At 33.6% G+C, this 21,502-nt stretch overlaps 1 protein-coding gene across 7 annotated transcripts in view; it reads right to left on the reverse strand.

Moving 5' to 3' along the window:
* Positions 1–21,502, reverse strand: part of Clock (clock circadian regulator) — a 125,658-nt gene that overhangs the window by 31,923 nt on the left and 72,233 nt on the right. For 6 of the 7 annotated variants that reach the window (XM_010640278.1, XM_010640277.1, XM_010640275.1 and 3 more), the window contains 7 exons: positions 21,237–21,296; positions 20,244–20,392; positions 16,636–16,727; positions 10,867–10,956; positions 5,748–5,868; positions 2,324–2,437; positions 2,072–2,190 (listed from right to left, as the gene is read on the reverse strand). In XM_010640278.1, the coding sequence (XP_010638580.1) occupies positions 2,072–2,190; positions 2,324–2,437; positions 5,748–5,868; positions 10,867–10,956; positions 16,636–16,727; positions 20,244–20,392; positions 21,237–21,296 (745 nt within the window). Of the gene's footprint in view, positions 1–2,071; positions 2,191–2,323; positions 2,438–5,747; positions 5,869–10,866; positions 10,957–16,635; positions 16,728–18,909; positions 19,041–20,243; positions 20,393–21,236; positions 21,297–21,502 lie in introns of those variants that run through there. The other variant, XM_010640280.2, reaches the window with a different exon arrangement.

The raw sequence follows: 21,502 nt of genomic DNA on the forward strand, positions 1-21,502 counted from the left end.
GTACTACTCAGCCATAAAGAATGAGAAATTAGATTCATTCATAGGAAAATGGATACATATTGAGGATATACTCCTAAGTGAAATAAGTCACACATGTGTAAATACCGAATAGTTTCTCTGGTGTGAAAAACTATAGTAGTACATAAGATCCTAATGAGATAAGTGACAATGTGAAATAGGAAGAAAAGGGCTAAAGGTGTGGGGAAAGTGGGAAGGGCAGGGGAAAGGTAATAAGGAAAAGGAAAAAATACGAGAAAATGAAAAAATGGAAATAAGATGTTTGTAAATGGGTAGGGGAGGAGGGGGTGAAGGGAGGGCAGGGACAAGGGGAAAAAATGAGAACTAAGACCTGTTATGTAAAGGTACAAGATCCCAATAATGAATGTAACTGTACTGTATACCTAAAATGTACCAATAAACTCAATTAATAAAAAGGACTTGGCTATTACGAATTAGGCTGCTATAAACAAAGGTATGCACGTATCACTGTAATATGTCTTTAACTCTCTTGGGAAGATATTTTTTAGTAGGAGAAAAGCTGGGTAGAATGGAATTTCTCGTTTTAGTTTTCTGAAGAATCTTGATACCGATTTTCATAATAGTTGTACTAGTTTATATTCCCACCAACAACACAGGAGGGTTCCTTTTTCACCACAGCCTCACCAATACTTTTTATTTGATTTCTTGATGATTGCCATAAAATCAAAGATCTATACATTAAAACAGAAACATTTAACTTTCTGCAAGATAAGGTAAGTAAGCAAAACTCCTAAAGTCATAAGTGTAGGCAAGTACTTTCTGAATAGGACCCCAATGGCACAAGAGATAACATCAAGAATTAACAAATGGGATCATATCAAATTTAAAAGCTTCTGCACAGCAAAGGAAACCACCAGCAGAGCAAACAGACAACCTGCAGAATGGGAAAAAACTTTTGCCAGCTACAACTCAGACAGAGAACTAATATCTAGAATATATTTAAGAACTGAAAAAAATTAAACCTCCCACCAAACAAAAGACCCTATCAAAACATGGGCACATGAAATGAATAGACACTTCTGAGAAGAAATACAAATGGTCCATAAATACATGAAAAAATGTTCAACATCGCTGGCCATTACTTCTCACTAACCTTACTTCTCACTATCTCTACTCCCTCCACCTATGGGAACCCTAGACTCTGGTCAATAACAATATATCCAAACTCTGTTCTGCGTCCTTAAAAGACCATCTGTAGCATTATGTAGCAGCGAAGAGTTGAGGTGCAGAGGAGAAAGAATTAGAATCAAATCCCAGTTCAATCATTTAATAGATTAGACTTTTAGCAAGCAACTTAACTTACCAAAGTCTTGGTTTTAAATATATTAAATAGGAATCATAATAGCATCTAACTCATACAGTTGTTATAAAAACTAAAAAGGCTAATGCATGTACAGTGTTCAGCATGTAATAAGTGCTCCAATGTTAGCCACAGATATTATTTCCTAAAAACAAAATAAGCAGAACAACACAATGCTTTAAGATTTTTTTAAACACCAGCTTGGTTCTGCACCTTACACTACGCTGTTTCCCATATTTTAAATCTTAGCCTTTCCATCTACTGTTTAGCATTTCATGTCCCCACTTCCCTAATAATCTTTTGCTTGATGAACCCAAGGGGAAAAAAAACCCATCATTTAAATTTTGAAAATTAAGAAGTAAACTGCAAGCAGTAAAAGGTATCTGTACATTTCAAATTACTTAGATTTTTAAAACTTTTTCCTTTAATGAAGACAGTGAATACTACACACAAAAAATCCTAAAATTCTGCACAAAAGTAGGGCAATGGTTATATATAATCACTGGTTAACTGCAAAGGATATACACTAAAAATCAGCTATACTTAGCAAGTGTTCTCATAACTCACAGTTTCAAAAATATCACGTCATGCATACCTTGGTGACACACAGACACTACTACTACAATGTCTACAGGAAGTTTCAGTCATTCTGGAGACAACGAAAAGTTACAGATAGACAATTCTTATACTATGAATAAAATACTCTTTGAGCAATTAAAATTATAAACATACCTTGATGAACTGAGGTGTAGCTAACCTGACAGTAGCTACAAAACAAACTCTATCTTCATAAGAAGGCCTATGTGTGCGCTGTATGGTTCCTTCAAAACCATTATGTGCTGAGGTGGAAACTACAACAGTAAGGAAAGATGTATATCAGTGATTCCAGTAAAACCTAGTTTTACTCATATTCAAACATCTATATCAAAGAGCTTAGAAAAATAACAAGTTCTACAAAACTGTGCAAGAAGCAGTTCAACTCACCACTGTTTAAAGATTTGAAATTTCCTATAAATCTCACATATTCATAGGTAGATGGTTCCTTTGGGTCTATTGCTCCTCGAAGCATATGACAACAGAATTCCAACTGATTTTTTGCTGAAAGGTAATAAAAAATCCTATGTCTGTGATATACCACATGAAATAAGATTATAAAAGTTGGATAAATTCACAACTATTTTTTCCAACAGACATCTTCAATTAAAGATATTTTAATTGGTCATAAATAAAGTCTCTTTAGCCGATGACATCATCTTATTCAAGCAACTTATTGTTTCTCCATTTTCACTATCCTTCCTTCTCTTTCTTTACAATAATTTCAAAGAAAGGTACGCCTTCCATTCTGAAGTTAACTTTCCCACCTCCACTGTGGACAGTCGAAATTTCCTATCTTCTCTAGGACCAGGGACATGCCACTTCTCACTCACTCTTTTAGTACCTACAAATTCTCTTTTTTGGATCTTTATTTTCTACAATTTTAAATTTGCTAATATTTTCCATCTCAAAGAATTATCACACTGATCTTTTTAGTATCACAAATCTCTTTCCTGTACTCCAGTTTCTATGTATTCATTTCCCTTAATGTCATGCATGGTGGATTTCATTCTCATCCTCACACCTTTACCACAACAGCTACTCTACTTTAGAGGACTAACATTTGCATTGATGACTTCAGTAATTTTTCCTCACTGTTTCTAGCTCTTAAAATTCATATTACCTCATTTCCATAACCTGTACTTGCCTTCCACCCTTACTGACCTTCCTATCTCTTCTGCTAATCCATCTTCAAACAACTGCCTTTCACAGAAGTTCTTTCATCTTGATCTTTTACCATCCTTTTACAAATTGGTCTTAGCTTATTAACTCCTATTATCTCTCTCCCCAACGCTAACGTTTTATATAACACAAATTTTTATATCACTATTTGCTTTCAGGACATTTCCACTTGATTGTCCCATCAGTGATTTAAATTTAAAGTATCTTAAAATGAATTTATTCTTTCTTCCTCAGTCAGTCATCCCCCTTTACCTTGTGTGTGCTTATTTCTCAAGTTAGAAACCATATCTGTACCCTCTCTTCACATCAATTTGGCTTCTTCTGGTCCATTACAAATCCCAACACTAATCAGTCAGTAAGATGTGCTATTTATTTCACCAAGAAAACTCTCATAAATAATTTTTCCAAATAAGCATTATCATCAACCAAGTAGGGTACAATCACAAATGGCTTTGCATCTAAGTAACAACACTTACTCCTTATGCCTCTACATTCTCACCTCTGATTCATCCTTGCCCACTATTCTTCCTAATACTTTCATCACATTGCTTCTATACTCAAGGACTAGTAACTCTTTCATCCACTACTTCAATCCCCTGCTCTTTCACTATCACAGTAGAAGGTTTTATCATTAGTTCAACAGGTTCAAAAATCCAACTACCATCATCTTCCTCAAATTCTCTCAGACATGGTCACCAGTGTCTAAAATCAAGTTTTAGTGAATTTAATTATTTAGCACTCACATACTTTGCTCTCCATCCTTACTTCTATTGTAAACAATTGTAGAGTTCTCCTTTTGTCTTCAGTATGGTCCTTATCAAAATTTTCTACCCTAGGCATTTTTTTCCCCACATTATAAAACCATTCAAATCTCCTTCACTGGCTCTCCACTATGTAAAAAATAAAAATCAAACTACAGGGTGAAATAGTGCCCTTTTATAATTCTGCTCCTATTTTCATCTCTAAACCCAAATCCTACCATTTGCACCACCTTGTCTTCATTTTAGCCAAAATGACTTAGATAAATTTCCAGGCAATTTCCCGTGTTTTAACTTGTGTTTATTCTTTTGGCATACAGTACTTTTTTGCTAGGGGAAGAACTTTCATGTATCAGTTAATTTAACTAGACGATTAGCAAGTCATTTAACCAAGCTCCCCGCCGACCCCTGGTCAAAAAAGTATTATTGCTATCCTTATCTCTGATTTTGGAAACAGGAGCCTAAGGTCTATCTTTCTGCCAAAGACTTTCTGGTTTTTGTCATTGTTTGTTTCTTTTTGATACTATGGACTGAATCCAGGGCCTTCACACTGAGCTATAGCTTTTATTTTGAGACAGAGTCTTGCTTAGTCCCCAAGTTGCCCAACCTGGGCTTGAACTTATGATCCTCCTGCCTCAGTGTCCCAGTCTACCAGAGGCTTAGATTCAGTTCTCCAATAAAAATTTTGCCCCTGTGAGCACCTTGAAGCCAATTCTTTTTCTTCTGTCCTCCCGTTACAATTTTTTAGGGCCCTAACTTTCTAATTCTTCTCTCCTTATTCTATATGTTAAATCTCAATTGTTCAAGCAATTTTATTCAATCCATGACTGTGAATATTACATGGAACCATATAACAAGCTTCTAAATCTATTATATTCAGCTGAAATCTTTTCTCCTCAGTACTGGATTTAAGTGGCTTATTGGTCAAAGTCATGCAAACTTGATTAAAAACAATTATATATGGCACTGGCTCCAAATGATTCTATCTCTAGTTTTTCAATTCCCCCTGAAAGATTATCCCTTCATATCAAAGATATATATACATATACACTTCCGTATATAAATTTTATAGATCTATGAGCTAAGTGCACATATCTCAAATCTTAGTATATTACAGAATTTGAGGATTTAAATACAAAGAACTAAGATGATTAATGCTATTATCAGAAAAAGTGATATTTTAAAATCATAAAAAAGATAATATCTAACAGCTAAGAGCCAAAGAGTGATGTAACCATTTTAAATTTTACATTGTGTAAAACAGTGATGAAAAGGAAGTACTCTAACCAAACTGCCCAATAAAGTGGAAATATCTGATTATACCATAATATTTTGGTTTTCTTGACCACAGGGACTATTTTGCACTATGCTTGGCACTTTTTAATAATATAGCACAAGTGCCTGGTACCCTAGATACATCCAATAAAAGATTTTTAAAATTCAGCTTAACAAATTTTTTTATTTAATAATTTTAAAATATAGAAATTGTCCTCACAGTTAAAGTGCCCAACTGGTAAACAATAAGGAAAATGAATCTGTTTTATTTTCTCTCATTAAATACAATAACATTTAAAAATTTAAAATATACTGCCAGGTTCCATTTCTGTATAATGTATGGCTTAACTGTAGCACAAGTACTCACATTTATTATAATAAACAGGGTGATATTTCATTATAGTCTAGAACAGCTTTTAGACTATTATAAACAAACTTCCACTTCATAAATCTTTTTTAATATTTAAAATTTACCTAATAGGGTATATGGAAAAAATGTTACATTTTAATTAAGAATAACTTTTTCATAAACTTTCAAAGGTAAAGGATAATGCTATTAAATATAACGTTTGGATTTTTGCTTAACAGCTTCTACTTACATTTTAAGTATTCAGGAGTTAATGAATCACTTTCCAGCAGATGGGTAGAGAGTGTTTTATAAAACTCTGAATGTTCCCCTTCTGGGATAAAATTAAATATACTTTGATCCACAAGATCAGACTAAAGAAGAAATTTTAAAAAATTAAACAATTAGTATTTCAAGAGGCATTTAAAAATGTATTATCACTCTTAAGCAACAGAGGATCACATGTATAATTTTCAACGATTCGTGAAAACCAACACACATAAAGTTAGATTACATTCCTAAAAACCAAGACTGAGAACTTGGAAAGTGGTTAACATTACCTTCATGCCTCTGATACCAATGTCATCAGGTTCATGATCAATACAACTCTGAAAGCATGACGTATTATTTGCAAAGTTGAGTTTCACCAAAGTTGAACATTTTAAAATAAAATTGAGCTAAGAGAGTTAATTGGCTACAAGACACAACTTTGCAATTTATCCAAACCTACATTAAACAATGGGGGCACACATAACTACAAAGGACCAGCAACAGGCTAAGTGAAGAGGATATTTGACTGTGGGAACATTTCCATTGTCCAACATGTTCTTTCATTTTTATTTCTTAATGTCTAAGCATCTATCTTATACTGTAAACCATTGTCAAAAAGTCTTGTATAAAAAGGGCAACTAATACATTACACATAATTCTTAATATACAGCTTTCATCAAGAGTCATTAATCAGTGATTACGTGACAACTGCCAGGCTGTCTACACTTTGGGATAGCTATGGAATCAAAGATGGTTACATATAATAATAAATACCTCCTAACCTCTTAAGTACCAATGAAACTCCAGTGACTTCACATTTACTACTGAGTCTATTCCAGTCTACCTGATTTCTCTACATTCCCAAACTGCTCTGCGGAGTCTTGGGGATACGAGGTGGTTATCTCAATAAATGAACAAGAAGGGGCTGTGAAGGTAGGGCTGAACTCAACTGGAGCAGTTCCATGCTCTTGTGCTCCTATTTTATACATCTGCAGAGAGCTCAATGCTTCAAAACAAAAACATTAACAACAAAAGAGTGCTATTGAGGATGGGGAAGGTGAGAAAGTGGTACTTCACTACTTCCCATACAAACCACACAATTATATTCTTTCTATCTTTTCTCTAGCCCTCAAATTTTGCCCTAAGAAGTAGAACAGTCTTTCCCAACTTTCACAAAACTGTATCCTACATCTTTCAAATTATTTCCTCAAAAAAGCATTCCCTTGGGCCAGGGATTTAGCTCAGCAGTTCGGTGGCCCACCTGGCAAACTCAAGGACCCGAGTTCAATCCCCAGTACCAAAAAAAAAGAAAAAAAAAGCATTCCCTTAACATAAAAATCCAAAATAAAAATAAAATTCCTTTAGTATTTCTTCCTTGTATCATTCATTTTCCATAAAAATATCTGCTCTTTTAATGTCTATTTCTTTTTGCCCCATAGATGAATAAAAGGGCTCCATCTCTTATATCTTTATCTTCCTCCCCTTCCAATCAAGGTACATTAATCCTGTGCCTCGCATATGTAATAGTTACAAGTACAATAACTGATTTTGGACTAAAGAGTTATTTGATAATGGCTTAAGGGGTAATCTTACCAAAAATTTAACTATATTTTAGCAAAGAATTCTTCTGGAAGTCTGAAAAGCCTTCTAGAATAAACTGAAAATTCAGGCATTAGTAAAATAAATACTACCAACGGTTTTACTGACATTAACGTACCAAAATACAGGTACCAATAAGAATGCAAAGCCGGGTGTGGTGGCGCATGCCTGTAATCCCAGCACTCGGGAGGCTGAGGCAGGAGGATCGCTGTGAGTTCAAGACCAGCCTGGGCTACATAGTGAGTTCCAGGTCAATCTCAACTACACAGTGCGACTCTGTCTCAAAAAAAAAAAAGAATGCAAGAACTAGTTGATAGAAAATAAAACACAAATTTGAAATAAGAACTAAAGCTTTCATTTTGAAAATGACTATTGTTTTTTCTACTTCAACAAATTATGATTTGGCTTTTTTACTCTTTCTTTTCTATCTATAAATTTATGTTTCCTATTCAGAGAAAAAATATGAATGGCTAATATAAAGAGTATGATTACAAGCTGTTTTCCTACCATTCTGTGAAGTATTAAATTTACTTAATGTCTCTACATGAGGCTAATCATACTTGCTGTTGCTATAACAACTATTCAGATAGCAAGATGAGTCCGAGTGAAGAAAAGCAAATGGTAGCTATCTGGATCTTTTAACTTCCCTCAATCTCATTTTCTGTCTCCTTCTCTCTTCCTCTCCCTTCCTTTCTCCCTCCCTCCCTCCTTCCCTTCCAGGCCAGGTCTTGATGTGCAGTTCAGGCTGGCATTGAATGCGCTATGTAGCTCAGGATGGCCTTGGACTCACAATGATCCTACTGCCTCACCTCCTATGTGCTAGGATTACAGGCCTGCACCTAGCTACCCTCAATCATTTTCATGTAAAAATTTGATTTAGTTATATGACATGTTTCTACATTAGATCAATATTATCATTTAGTATAAACTGTAACTGTTGTAATTATCTTTTAGTTAGACAAAGGAAAGTTAACAAATGACTCCTATAGACAACAGTTGCTTTAAAGTGACTCAAGGCTCCCTTAAACAAATGTCATACAATTTTGGTTTTTTTGTTTTGGCAGGACTGGATTTGAACCCAGGGCCCTCCCACAGAAGTACATCCCCAGCCCTTTTTATTTTTTGAGACAGGGCTTTGCTAAGTTACTAAGCTGCCAAGGTTGGGTTCAAATTTTCCTCAGTCTCCCAGAACGCTGAGGGCAGAGATTATAGGCATGTGCCACCATGCTCAGCTTGGATATAAAATATTTTTAAACAACTATATTCCTAGTTACAAGGTACAAAAATTTTGACCTTTTCAGATTAGCCTTCACTGTCATCATATAGTAATTATTGTACATCAGATAGATATTAAACAGAAGGCAAGGAGTTTTAGCTAATGAACCATTCCCCTTTAGTTACAGAATGTGGGGGAAGGGATGAAGAGGATGTTCTCCGCCTTGTTCATTCACATCTCTCTAAATCATCTTCCTTAAGACACCTTTAGTTTTTGGTATACTACTACTAAATTTAAAAATTATGTATGTAGGTGGGATGGGTAGGGGAAGGGTAATAAGGGAAAAGAAGAAAATGTGAGATAATGAAAAGATGGAAATAAAGTGTTCGTAGATGGGGAGGGGAGGAGGTGAAGGGAGGGCAGGGACAGGGGGAAAAAATGAGAACCAAGACTTGTCATGTAGAGGTACAAGATCCCAACAATGAATGTAACTGTATTGTATCCCTAAAATGTACCAATAAACTCAATTAAAGCTGAAAAAAAATTATGTAGTTTCTACAAATATATAACTGAAAGGAAAACCAATATAATTTATATCACTTAAAACCATCTAATTATACTAATTAATTACTTAATCATATAGAGGGATTCTTTCTCTTGGTTTTTTTAATACAAGAATTTTTTTTACAAGAGTTTTCTACAAAAGTAAACAGAGGGAATGAAATACTGCTTTTCAGTATCTCTGTGCAGTTTACTTTGCAATTTTTCAAAAGAAAGCATAGTGAATAATTTACAAATGATATAATGATAATTTACAAATAAGATGGGACCATAGGTCCCATCTCAGATAATAATATATTAAATAAAATCTGCAACTTCATTTTTAAAACCATCAACTGCAGCACAGCATTTAACATGGTGTTTGGGACAGAACATATGCCTAATAAATACATGCTGGTAATGAAAGCAAACACAATTCAGGTATTCACCCCAATCAAAATTATACAATATACTTCTAATTCTTTATATCTTTTAGTCATATTGAAAATGAACTGAGTATGATCATTACTTTATTATCCTTTAAAAATAAAAAAATTAGTACATATTTGCAGTACATTATGATTGCATTTATCATGGGGGATTGGTACATGTACATAACATGCTGTGATTCCTGTAAAAATCCCCTTTCTCTCCCATCTATCTCTTGGTCTCCTTCCTTTTTGTAGAAGTTCTATATCCCCGTTTCCTATTATCTATTTTTTATTTACTTCTTTAATTTTATGCTCTCGGTTTCTCATATAAGAGAAAACAAGTGATAACTGAATTTCTGTTTCAATTAACACTATGGTTTCTTATTTTTTTCTTTTTTTGGTACTGGGGATCAAACTCGGGGTCTTGCACTTGCGAGGCAGGCAGTGGAACCACTGAGCTAAATCCCCAGCAACACTATGGGTTCAAGTAGTATCCATTTTCTTCCAAATTCTGTATCAATTATCTTTAGTGTTTTTGTAATTCATTCCTTTTAGGAAATTATGTCTGAGTTTTCCTACCTGCAACAAATATCTTGGAGGAATTTGGTTATTTCCACAATATTCTGGTGTTTTAACATCTTCATGAGACCAATTAAAAACAAAACACTGAAGCCAGGCGTTGTGGTGCACACCTGTAATCCCAGCACTCAGGAGGCTGAGGCAGGAGGATCACTGTGAATTCGAGACCAGCCTGGGCTACATAGTGAGTTCCAGGCCAGTCTCAACTACATAGTGAGACCCTGTCTCAAAAAAAAAGGACAAAAAACAAACAAACAAACAAACAAAAAAACACTGAAAAGTTAGCATTAGAATAAAGATGGGAAGAACAAGTTCTTCAAGTGGCAGCTGAATATTATTACACATTAATTAGTCATGACTCATATGAAAAAAATACAGCAATACTAAAAACAAAGAAATACTTAAGTTCCCGGTACCAAAAAAAAAAAAAAAAAAAAAAAAGACATACTTAAGGCCAGGTGTGGTGGCACATGCTACTGTAATCCCAGCACTTGGGAGGCTGAGGCAGAAGGATCACCATGAGTTCATGGCCAGCCTAGACTACATAGTGAGTTCAAAACCAGTGAGACCCTGTCTCAAAAAACCGAAAAACCAAAACAAAGACATACTTAAAAGAGTTTTCATGGCTACCTTTTAGCTATTTTCAACACTGTACCAAATAAAGGTCTACTTTCTAGTGCTTTAAAAGACTTAAAATAGGCACTCAATAATAAAGATCATATGATTGTTATACTTACTGGTAAGTGTTCAAGTAATGAAGTCACACTCTCGGACACATATATTATACTTCCATCTGTCATAATTGCTAAAAAAAAACCATCAAGAGCCTGAAATTAAACATAATGGTCAGTTAAACAAAAAGAAAAAAGTATTTCACAGCTCAGAAATAAGATAAATGACAATAAACTTAATGCAACATCAGGTAATGTCAAAATGCTAGCTTTTTCCCCTTACAGTACATTACTCTGTATTTCTGTGCATCTTTAAATCCTTAGGGGGAGGGGCGGGAATCACTCTGGTTAACAAAATCATTCTCCAGTTATCTGTTGAAAAGCTGGTTTCTAAAGTTTGGGAATTAATATTCTGTCTTTACTGCCATGTATACTATAAAATCCAACCATAAATACAGTATGGCTTATTTAAAGATGCTAATATTTCCAAAGTACACATGCTACCAAGAATATGTCTTAGGCAGACAAAAGAATACATTACTATGTTACTATTTTGGATACATTAAAAGAGAAATGTATGACTGAAGGGTAGGGAGAAACATGAGGAATAAATTGAAGGGAGTGACAGGAAATGAAAAACTAGGCTATGGCCAAATCATGAAAGCCCTTGAATCTCAGGTTAAAACTTAAAAGATTTTCTCTTGTACACAATGGGAAGCCATCAGAAGATTTTAGGACAGGAAGTTTTTCTGTAATGAGAGTAGTAGTCTTGAAGAAGTATGTAAAATATATTTTCAAAACAAAGAACTGAGTCAGAAAAGCCTCAATACCCTTTGGGGTGATTAGGGAAATTAATGAGAATCTGAGCTAAATTAGTAGCAAAGGTAAAAAAGAAAAGAATTAGTTAAGTACTAAGAAATGTGAATGTTTTCCAGAGATATACTGGAGCAAAGGATACATGACCTAATAATAAAGCAATTCTACTCTTTGTATTTTTCAAAATTATTATTATTATTTTTGAGAACCCTAGGCACCTAAGTGACAGCTGGAGAAATGAGAGCTTCAAAACAGAAAAGTATGTCAAAGATAAATCCTTACAAATATGGCCTCCATATAGGGATGATGAAAAAGAAACTGGAGGACAGTGTCACACCTAGAGGGTAAGGCAACCTCGTGGACTGGAGTGTGCACCATCAAGCCTTGGAGGCAGATGTGTAGGAAGCCTTAAAGAACAAAGACAAGACAATGGCCATCTGGAGAAGAGTGAGTCACTCTACTTACTCCCAAAATTCCTCAAGGCAATAACCCCTCCTCTTACCTTTAAATACTTTGTTCTCTTCCTACTCTACACTGACTTCCTTTTTGGACTCAGCCTGCTTGCTGGTACCCCAGCGTTATATAAACAAGTCTTGTTGCTTACACAACACCTGCCCCAGGTGCTCTCTCCTCTCTGTCTCTCTCTCTTTAATATAGATAGAATATGCTGTTGTTAAGAAGAAAATGGTAGAGGCTATGACAAGGCCAGTGAAAAGAAGGATGGTTTAGTGTACAAGATAAAGACGACAAGAAACAAGAAAATAAGAAGCGACATTTGGTGATCTTCAGAAGAGTTACATCAACAGGAAGGTGACTCAAATTGCAAAAAGTTTAGAATGAATGGATGATCAAAAGCTACCATAACCCACTCATTCACACATTTGACAAAGGAAGAAAGAAGAAAGGCCAACAAACCTTGATATCTGGTTTTAAGGGAACCAGATTCAAGTAATTGCATAAAACAACAACAACAACAACAGAGCAACAAATGTATGTGCAGCCTAAGAAAAGGTCCAGGGAAAAGCTGACAATTATTTCTCACTTAATTAAGGAGATTTCTCTCAGAACAGCAACCTCTGAGTGATCCATGTGTATCTTAAATCATCCTAGTATCTGAAACATCTAATCTACGTGTGGTAAAAAGTACTGTAGTATATAAGCTATGGACCTAAGAGTAAAAGCAATCTCTCTCTAATTCTAAATAACTGTTTTATATGCAGAAACTGTCACCCCCAGTACTGGTGGAAAGAGTTGTGGACAGCAGAGAGAACTTGTACTGAGCAAAAGCCTATCTTCTACAATGGCCCAGACAGATCCAATTTTAGTTACTTGGTGGATAGGGTGGTTAGAAATCTTAGAATGTAATCCAATTAATGTATTATGAAAGTAAAACTTGTACAATACCAATATTATTCTTACTATTATTACTTTGAGTAGGGCAAAATGATGTTAAGAAAACTGTTTTTCTTATGTGAGCTAGACTGTATCACCTTAGAAAGCAAAGTGAAGTTCTTTTCTGTGAAGAATGAACTGAAATCAAAACTCTATAAATAACTTAAACCGACTTCTAGTTCTAGAGCCTGCTTTCCCCTTCTTTCAAAGGAGGCACAGAAAAAGCAGGAAAGTCTCCAACAGCATCTAAAAAAAGCAAAAAGGGGTATAATTTGCCATGAAGGTAGATAGTAAAAAAGCTAATACCAAAAACTAAAAGTACCAAGGAAAATGATTTAGAGAGATGTGAAAGGGTAAGGCTCCTCATTCTAAGACTGTGACTCGTACCCCTCCCCCACATCCTATACCTGAAGGGAAGGGTGCATTAGTTAAAACTCCTTGTCTTCTGATTTAATATCTATCTGACACACAATAACTGGGGAAGCTTGCGACAGAAGTTCTAGAGACAGGTAGAGAAATACTTTATGAATTTGCAACAAAGATGAAGCTAACACACATCACTACTCCATCTTGTTTGGATTACTGGAGAGCTTTGAACTACCAAGGAGAACTACATATTAGAAGATATCTTCACATACAGATGATTTTAAAACAATCTGATCTGGCCAAACTATTCTAATTGTCTTGTCTATTCCTACTTTTCTAAGAGAAGGAAGAAATATTCCTTAGCCAACAGATGCAGGGGTGGAGGGCAATGGAGAAATGAAGAGAGACAGCCAAACATAAGCTGTGAGTGAATTTTAAGATCGTGGTTCCAGATCTTCCATTAATTAGCTATCTGACTGTGGACAAGCTGCAACTTCTCCAGGTATCATGGTAAAATTAAGTTTGAGCTAAACAATCTAATCTCCTCTACTTCTGGTAGCAGCTGTAACATTCCAAGATACAGCCTACATCAGACAATTCTGCTGCAAATGGTATGTAGCCTGCTTATTTGTAATCTCATCAATGTGGTTAGCCAAGTAAATCACATCTAAGCTATTCTCTACCCAAACCAAAACCAGTTCTATTTGTGAATCAAATTTTTCATATTTAATAAGCAAATTTGGAAAGACAAATTAAGCATGTAAAATCAAAGATGAGCAAACATTTAGACTCAAAATGGAATATATACATGTCCACATACATATCCTTCATCTTAACACATGCTAGAGTGTATACTTAGTAGATGGACACACTAAAAATAAATGTAGTATTTTCAGGAATGTAAACTCATAATCTATGAGAATAATCACGAACGAATTAATTTATAGTTTCAAAATTTTAAAGACATTTAAGTTTTCTCTGTTATTATAATTCATAATCTCTAGAATCTGGTTCATTTTTTCCTTGATTTTATACATATGTACTTTAGTGATTAATAAAAGTATCTTTCTATTGTGAAGAGAAATTTGAAGATAACATTTTTCTATTTAATTTATTAACAACCAGGCAGTTTACCTACATTAAAGTTACAATTGAAAGTAGATATTATACACATTTTTTAATGTATAAGAAATTCTTACCAGCAAAACAAAGACATTTTTTTTTTTTTTGTACCAGAGATTGAACTCGGGTCCCTGAGTTCGCCAGGTAGGTGGCAGAACCACTGAGCTAAGTCCCTGGCCAACAAAGACAGTTTTATTAACACAGGTGATCTTATTAAACTATTACACAAGAATATTATACAATATTTTCTTTGTTGTAGGCAATAGTTTGTGTGTTCTTTTTTATATTACTTATCTAAAGAAATATTTTTGACACTGTCAAGACACTTTTAGAGAAAAAAATCAAATTATCATTTGGTTTGTAAATTATGTATACACTAAAGAACTAATAGCTTGTCACAGAGCTGTACATTTCTTGTCATGTCTAACTTTCACTGAAAAGAAAAATCTGGTAAGAGGCAGTGTGCACAGTAGCTGAGGGAATGAGACCAGAGGTCAGGTGGCCTGTAAGAAATTCCAGCTGTGTCGCTCTGGATTAAGTTTTATAACTCTGTTCCTTGATTTCCTTATGTGGAAGTAGGAAAGAAATACTAATGTCTACTTAATAATACTGGTTATTATTAACACACAGACTCCAGGGACTAATTACTTCATAATATGGTTATGAGGATCCAATGAGTTAGTTAATACATGAAAACTTCCCAGTTGTGGTTCAGTTTTAAAGAGTAAGATTAGAGGTTTAAAAAGTATTTATATTCAAACAAATTTTCTAACATTTCTGCCGAATACACACTTATCCAGCAGTTAATTGTTCCACTTGAAGTATAAACAGAAAAATATCTCAGTTTACAAAAAGCTATGCTGCTTTAGACTTTAGTAAACATACAAAGATATCTAAGACATAGCCATTCATATACATAACAGATACACCTAACAGTCGAAGGCTTTAAGACTAAAATAATAAAGCCAAACAAATAGGATGGAGATCAGTACATACTATTTATTAACCTCTATCTATGTCCTTTGTTTCAACTGTATTCTTGTTTTCTTTCCATGTCCACTTTCTTTTACGTATCTATGTTTCTTCCCTTTAACTGTTACCTCCAAAATAAACCACCCATTTCCGATTATAATTTCATAGAAATTTGATACTAAACTTTATATACTTTGTGTATACAGATGATATCTGTTGTACATAGGAAAGAAAATAAAATTGTTAGGTATGAGTGATTCAAAACTTTTGTAAATTTTTAAATAGGTTGTATGAGATATTAACTTCTGTAATAACAAGCAAAAATTCTCTGAAGTGTTTTAAAAAAATAATTTGGTCACAGAACATGTGCTCATTTCAAGTTAAAAGTTTCTACTTTAAAAAAAAAGCTACCTTTCAACTTATATTTCACTTTTTTATATTTTCCAAGTATTTCATTTGTTATTTTACTTTAGGCAGATTTTAATCTACTGTAGACTGAGTGTCCCTTTGCAAAACTCTTCTGTTGAGACCTAATTCCTGATGTGACTGTATCTGCAGGTGGGACCCTCGGGAGATGATTAAGCAGTGAAGGAGAAACTCTCATAAACAGAATTAGTGTCCTTACAAAAGAGGCCTCAAGGAGCTCTTCTGCCCTTTGAGCTACACAAGGGTACCATCACACCATGACTGTTTATGAACCAGGGGTCAAGAACTCTCACCAAACAGGAAGTCTGCTGGTGCTTTGATCTTATGACTTTTCAGCCTTTAGAACTATGAGGAATAAAAATTTTTTTTCACAATCTGCAGCTCACATGGACTGAAATATATTTAATAATATCTAACATGTGATAGAAAATATATTATATTCTTTGTTAGAATGTAGTTGGCATAGGCTCAGGCTGAAAACTCAGTAGATACAAGTTTCTGACTTTCATTAAGCATCTCAAAAGATTAAAACACTAAAAATAGGAAAATTTCATGCTACTTTACCACATAATCATTTGCTTACAATACTTTCATCAATTTTAACAACATATACATAGCTTATTACATTTACACAGAATGAAGACTCCAATATTAATAATACTGCTAAAACTACATTAAAATTAATCACACTCAACATTTTTTTTGATGAAAATAACTTTCAAAAATTAAATCTGGACATACCTCTAACATTAATTGTGTAAACTCTTCATTACTAAGGAATGTAGGTTTCCAGTCTTGTCGAATTTCACTAGCATCTGACTGTGCAGTGATTTCTGCAAACAGATTTACACATTAGTGATACAATCCAACCAGTGGGAGAGTACAAAAATCCTACAAGTTGCCTTCTCTTTTCCACTCCAATTAGAAATAAGAATGATAGGGACTAACATTTACTGGTTTAAATACCAGGAGACCAGTATTTGGCATGAGAAAATATTTGAGTTAATGTGAGAAGTTATCTCTCTAGATTTGGCATCTTGGTAATATTCTCCCCCCTCCACAGGAGCTTTAATATTTGATATCCTTTTATGGCTGATAAACTAAGATTGCTTCCTACTAGACACAATGTCTAAAAACTAGTAAGAAAAGCAGATTAACTCAAGATATTCCATTCAAATGGTGATAGCTAGAGAGAGATAAGGTAGTAAAACTGGAAGAAAGAAGCCAATGAGATGGGTCAACCTGCTTTCAACAATCTTAGGCCTGCCATTGTTACAAAAGGATTTCTCCAAATTTTAGGTGCTTTTGTTTAATTAATCAAGGAGACAAAATTAAGATTTTGGGCAAAAAACTTCATAGTAAAATGCCCAGAGTGACTTTACTTAATTGTTTTTTTTTTCATGTTCTTAGTGGTCAGAAGCTGGTTCCAAATTTGGAAATCTGGCATAGGGCACACATTTTATCAGAATTATTACTACTTTATTTTGCTATACAATTTTCAGACATCTAGTCAAGAGAAAGTTATTTATAAATAATAAATATAAACCTGAACTGTTTAGGTAATAAGTGTTTTTCTATTTTTTAAATGCAGACATTACAACTAGGCAGAATAAAAACCTATAACATAGGCTATACTCTTCCTAATACACTTTATTTTGTAGTAAAAAGGATGAACTATGTTGGTGTTTTTATTGACAAATATACAAATGTAGCATATTAAATTATCACTGGAATATTTATGTATTTAAATGCTTATGCTATAATGTGAAGAATAACTAAAAAGCCTAGCTACTAATTTGTGGAATATAGTCACATTTTTCAAATTCAGATCAGTGATACACATTTAGGAAAAAGGATTTAAATCCAGAAGCAAAGCCCAATCAAGTTCAGTTAAACACAGGCCTATTTTAGAGTGATAAATATTTAAGATTTCCCTTTAATTAAAAGGGATTTTCTTAAATATAAATTTCATTTTGAGAGAATTATATATTCAATTTTAAAGAAAAAACTAATATACTGTAAAAATTAACCCTCTGTTTTTAGTGGGAAACATATACATTTTATTTCATTCATTCAACAATGAATTTATTCAACTCCCACACTGATTTGAGGGGTGTGCCATCTAACATGAGGTGCTGAGGTTTTTAGAAATATTTCTAAAGGTAAAACATAATGACAGTCGTAGCAATAAAATAAGTGACTTGACAAAAATGAGTTCAGTTTAGATGTACTGATTTGGGGTAAAAGAAGCATCTAGAAATACAAGGCTAAAGTTTTCTCTGAAAATAAAGCACTGATAATTTCATAGAGATACAATAGCTTAAGTCATAAAATGGAATAAACAAGGGAAATAGTATAGAAAATGCAAAAGCACAAGAACAGGCCCTGAGAAATGTCACCATATATAGAGTACAAAAAGAAAGAAGGTAGTTTCATTTAAGAAAGGGAAGAAGTGATACAATTTAATGGAAAGCAAGCCAATGGAGGATGAATCAAAATTTCCAATTCTAAACAGATGATGAACATTAGGCTGAGCTATAAGATAAAGCCCTTTGCTTTATTGAGGATGGGTAAGTAATGTCACTGGTGAAAGTGAAAAAAATAATTTCAAACAGTGGCAGAACATTAACTAATCTAGTAATATATTAGCCAGTGAGATAGGAGACATAAAGAACCACTTGTTACTAGCTCTCCTTTGGAGAGACTCTGCAGTTCTATTTGCATTTGAAAAGGAAATGTCCTTCTATGTATTTTTAAAATCTAGTATCTCTGCCACCAAAACACTTAATATTCTTTATATGATTTTGCCCCCGGTGCCAAGGACTGAACTCAGGGCCTTGGACATGTCAGGTAAGCATTCTACTACTGAGCTGTGTCTCTAGCTGCCTTTACATTTTTATGACTCATCCCTGACTTGGTCAAGGTGATTTTCTTCATTGAATAGATATTTAAAAAATGTTTATTTCCTATATATAAAACTAAATAACTTTTTAAAATGATATATAAATTCCTTACATTATCTGGCTTTTTTCTTTCTTTCAAATACAACTCTAACTTTCCAACATGAACACACTCCAGATAAAAGAGGTCCCTTGCATCTCTGCATTTGCACGTTTTCTCTTTTGTGTGAAATGCTTTTCTTTCATCTAAAAAGAAAAGAGCTGAATCAAGAAATCAAACAATAACAAATGTTGGGGTTGTGGGGAGAAAGGAACCCTTCTCCATTGTTGGTGAGAGTGCAGACTACTGCAACCATTATGGAAATCAATATGGAGATACCTCAAAGAGCTTGGACTGGAGGTTCCATTTGACCCAGCCATCCCTCTGCTGGGTAACTTTCCAAAAGAATTAAGAGAATCATATCACAGTGATATATGCACACCTATGTTTACAGTGGCACAGTCTGTAATAGATAAAACTTGGAAACAGCCCATTTGCCCATCAATTGGAGACTGGATAAAGAAGATGTGGTTTTTCTATAAAATAGAATATTACTCAGCCATAAAGAATGAGAAATTGATTCATTCATAGGAAAATGGATACATATTGAGGATATACTCCTAGGTGAAATAAATAAGTCACACATGTGTAAATACTGAATAGTTTCTCAGGTGTGAATAAACTATAATAGTACATAAGATCCTAATGATATAACTGACAATGTGAAATAGGAAGAAAAGGGCTAAAAGTGTAGGGAAAGTGGGAAGGGTAGGGGAAAGGTAATAAGGGAAAAGAAAAACATATGAGAAAATGAAACGATGGAAATAAAGTGTTTGTAAACAGGGAGGGGAGGAGGGGGTGAAGGGAGGGCAGGGACAAGGGGAAAAAATGAGAACCAAGACTTGTCATGTAAAGGTACAACATCCCAATGATGAATGTAACTGTACTATATATCTAAAATGTACCAATAAACTCAATGAAAGAGAAAAAAAAGGAAAAGAGCTGAAATGAACTATTTTTAAGTCTTCTCTGATATATTCTTTTCCTCTGTGTTCCCACTGCAAGTTTACAATTTACAAGCACTACCCACATTATAATCATTTGTACTGTAACTATCTGTTTACATGTTTGTATCCCCTGGATTGAGTTACTTAAAAGGTAAGAATATTACCCTGCATCATAAGGATCTGGAATACAGAAGGCACTAAATAAGTATTTATTTTTCCTTAATTTTCTTTTTTAAAAATAAATATTTATTGAATGAAAGATTATACCAAGAAATCTTTCTGTAAAAGGCAAATGGTTTCTCTCTCTTTAAAAAAGCTAAGGAAATAATCTTATCAATCTGTGCCAAAATTCTAATTCATTATGCTTTAAAGGAGAGTCTTATGATTTAAAAAAAAATTTACCTTTATGTTTTCGTAAAAAGTCAATGCTCTTCTGCAGAACAGTAGATTTGTCCATCTTTCTAGCATTTCCAGGAAGCATGGATCCCAGTTCTTTAATGAGAACATTAAATTGATCTCTACGTTTCTTTTCAGATTTGTTTCTAGATACCCTGATGAAAAAAATTAAATCAGTGGTTTTTAAATAATTCACTTACTCAAATCATGTATTACAATGTTAAATTTGGACATGACACTGTATTACTGTAAATATAGACAATAACAGACATTTCCTAGGTCACCAGCAATATATGTTAATTTGGGCAGTAATTTTTCATCTCAGTTTCTCACTAAAGAAATTTTTATACATCAAGCATTTCACAAGCATGTTTTTATGAAAATGAAAAGACAAACCACGCACAGTGCAAATTTTATTTAATATCTACCAAAGCTTCGAAAGTCATAAAATTATAAGTATTAATATTTTATAAAAGTATATATATATATAAACAATTATCAATTAGGAGAAAGTCATCCATTTAAGTTTTAAATTATAGCTTACTCATACTCTTTCCTCTATACTTCTAGATCTAATAGAGTGCAGCTGTTCTGTACCTGTCTCTCCCTCAAGATATAGACCCATATTTTTTATCTAAGCATTCTGATACAACAACTCTAAAACAGTAAGCATTCTTAACAGATGTGCTAAATGAATAATTGATATTCTGTGGTAAGTTGTAATCTGTAAACAAAGAGTTTTTGAGATAAATTCAATTATTTATAAAGCAGTTAATCATGAAATCAGATTTTCCAATTTTGTTTTAAGCAAAGCATAGTATTTTTCCAAAAGGTCAGAGAATAATTGTATTTAATTTATAAATTGTATATTGATCATCTAAGCTCTTCTACTTTGCTAATATTATCTAAATTCTTAAAGGAAACAGCTTTTGGAAATCATTAATTTTCTATTTAATTTACTTATTTTTCACTTATTATTTTTCTCTCACATCAAACTACCTTTTGGCTTTGTCCTTGTCATCTTCTTCCACCAACCCATCAAAAATACTATTGTCATCTCTAAAAGAAAAAAAGTACACAAAGTAAGAGTAGATTCACTAAGTAATAGCAACACTAAAGTGGCAGGTAACTCCACTAAGCTATAGTCTAGAATTTCTGTTAAGTTAATGGACTGCATAAATTCAAGTTCAATAACTCAAAATCTGTTTTCTAATAAGTTTTAGCTATATTTAATTATATTTTAAAGTTTTCTATTAATTTATATT

This window comes from Fukomys damarensis, unplaced genomic scaffold (genome assembly GCF_012274545.1).
Source record: "Fukomys damarensis isolate Sample0158 unplaced genomic scaffold, DMR_v1.0_HiC HiC_scaffold_35, whole genome shotgun sequence".
NCBI classification, from domain to species: Eukaryota; Metazoa; Chordata; class Mammalia; order Rodentia; family Bathyergidae; genus Fukomys; species Fukomys damarensis.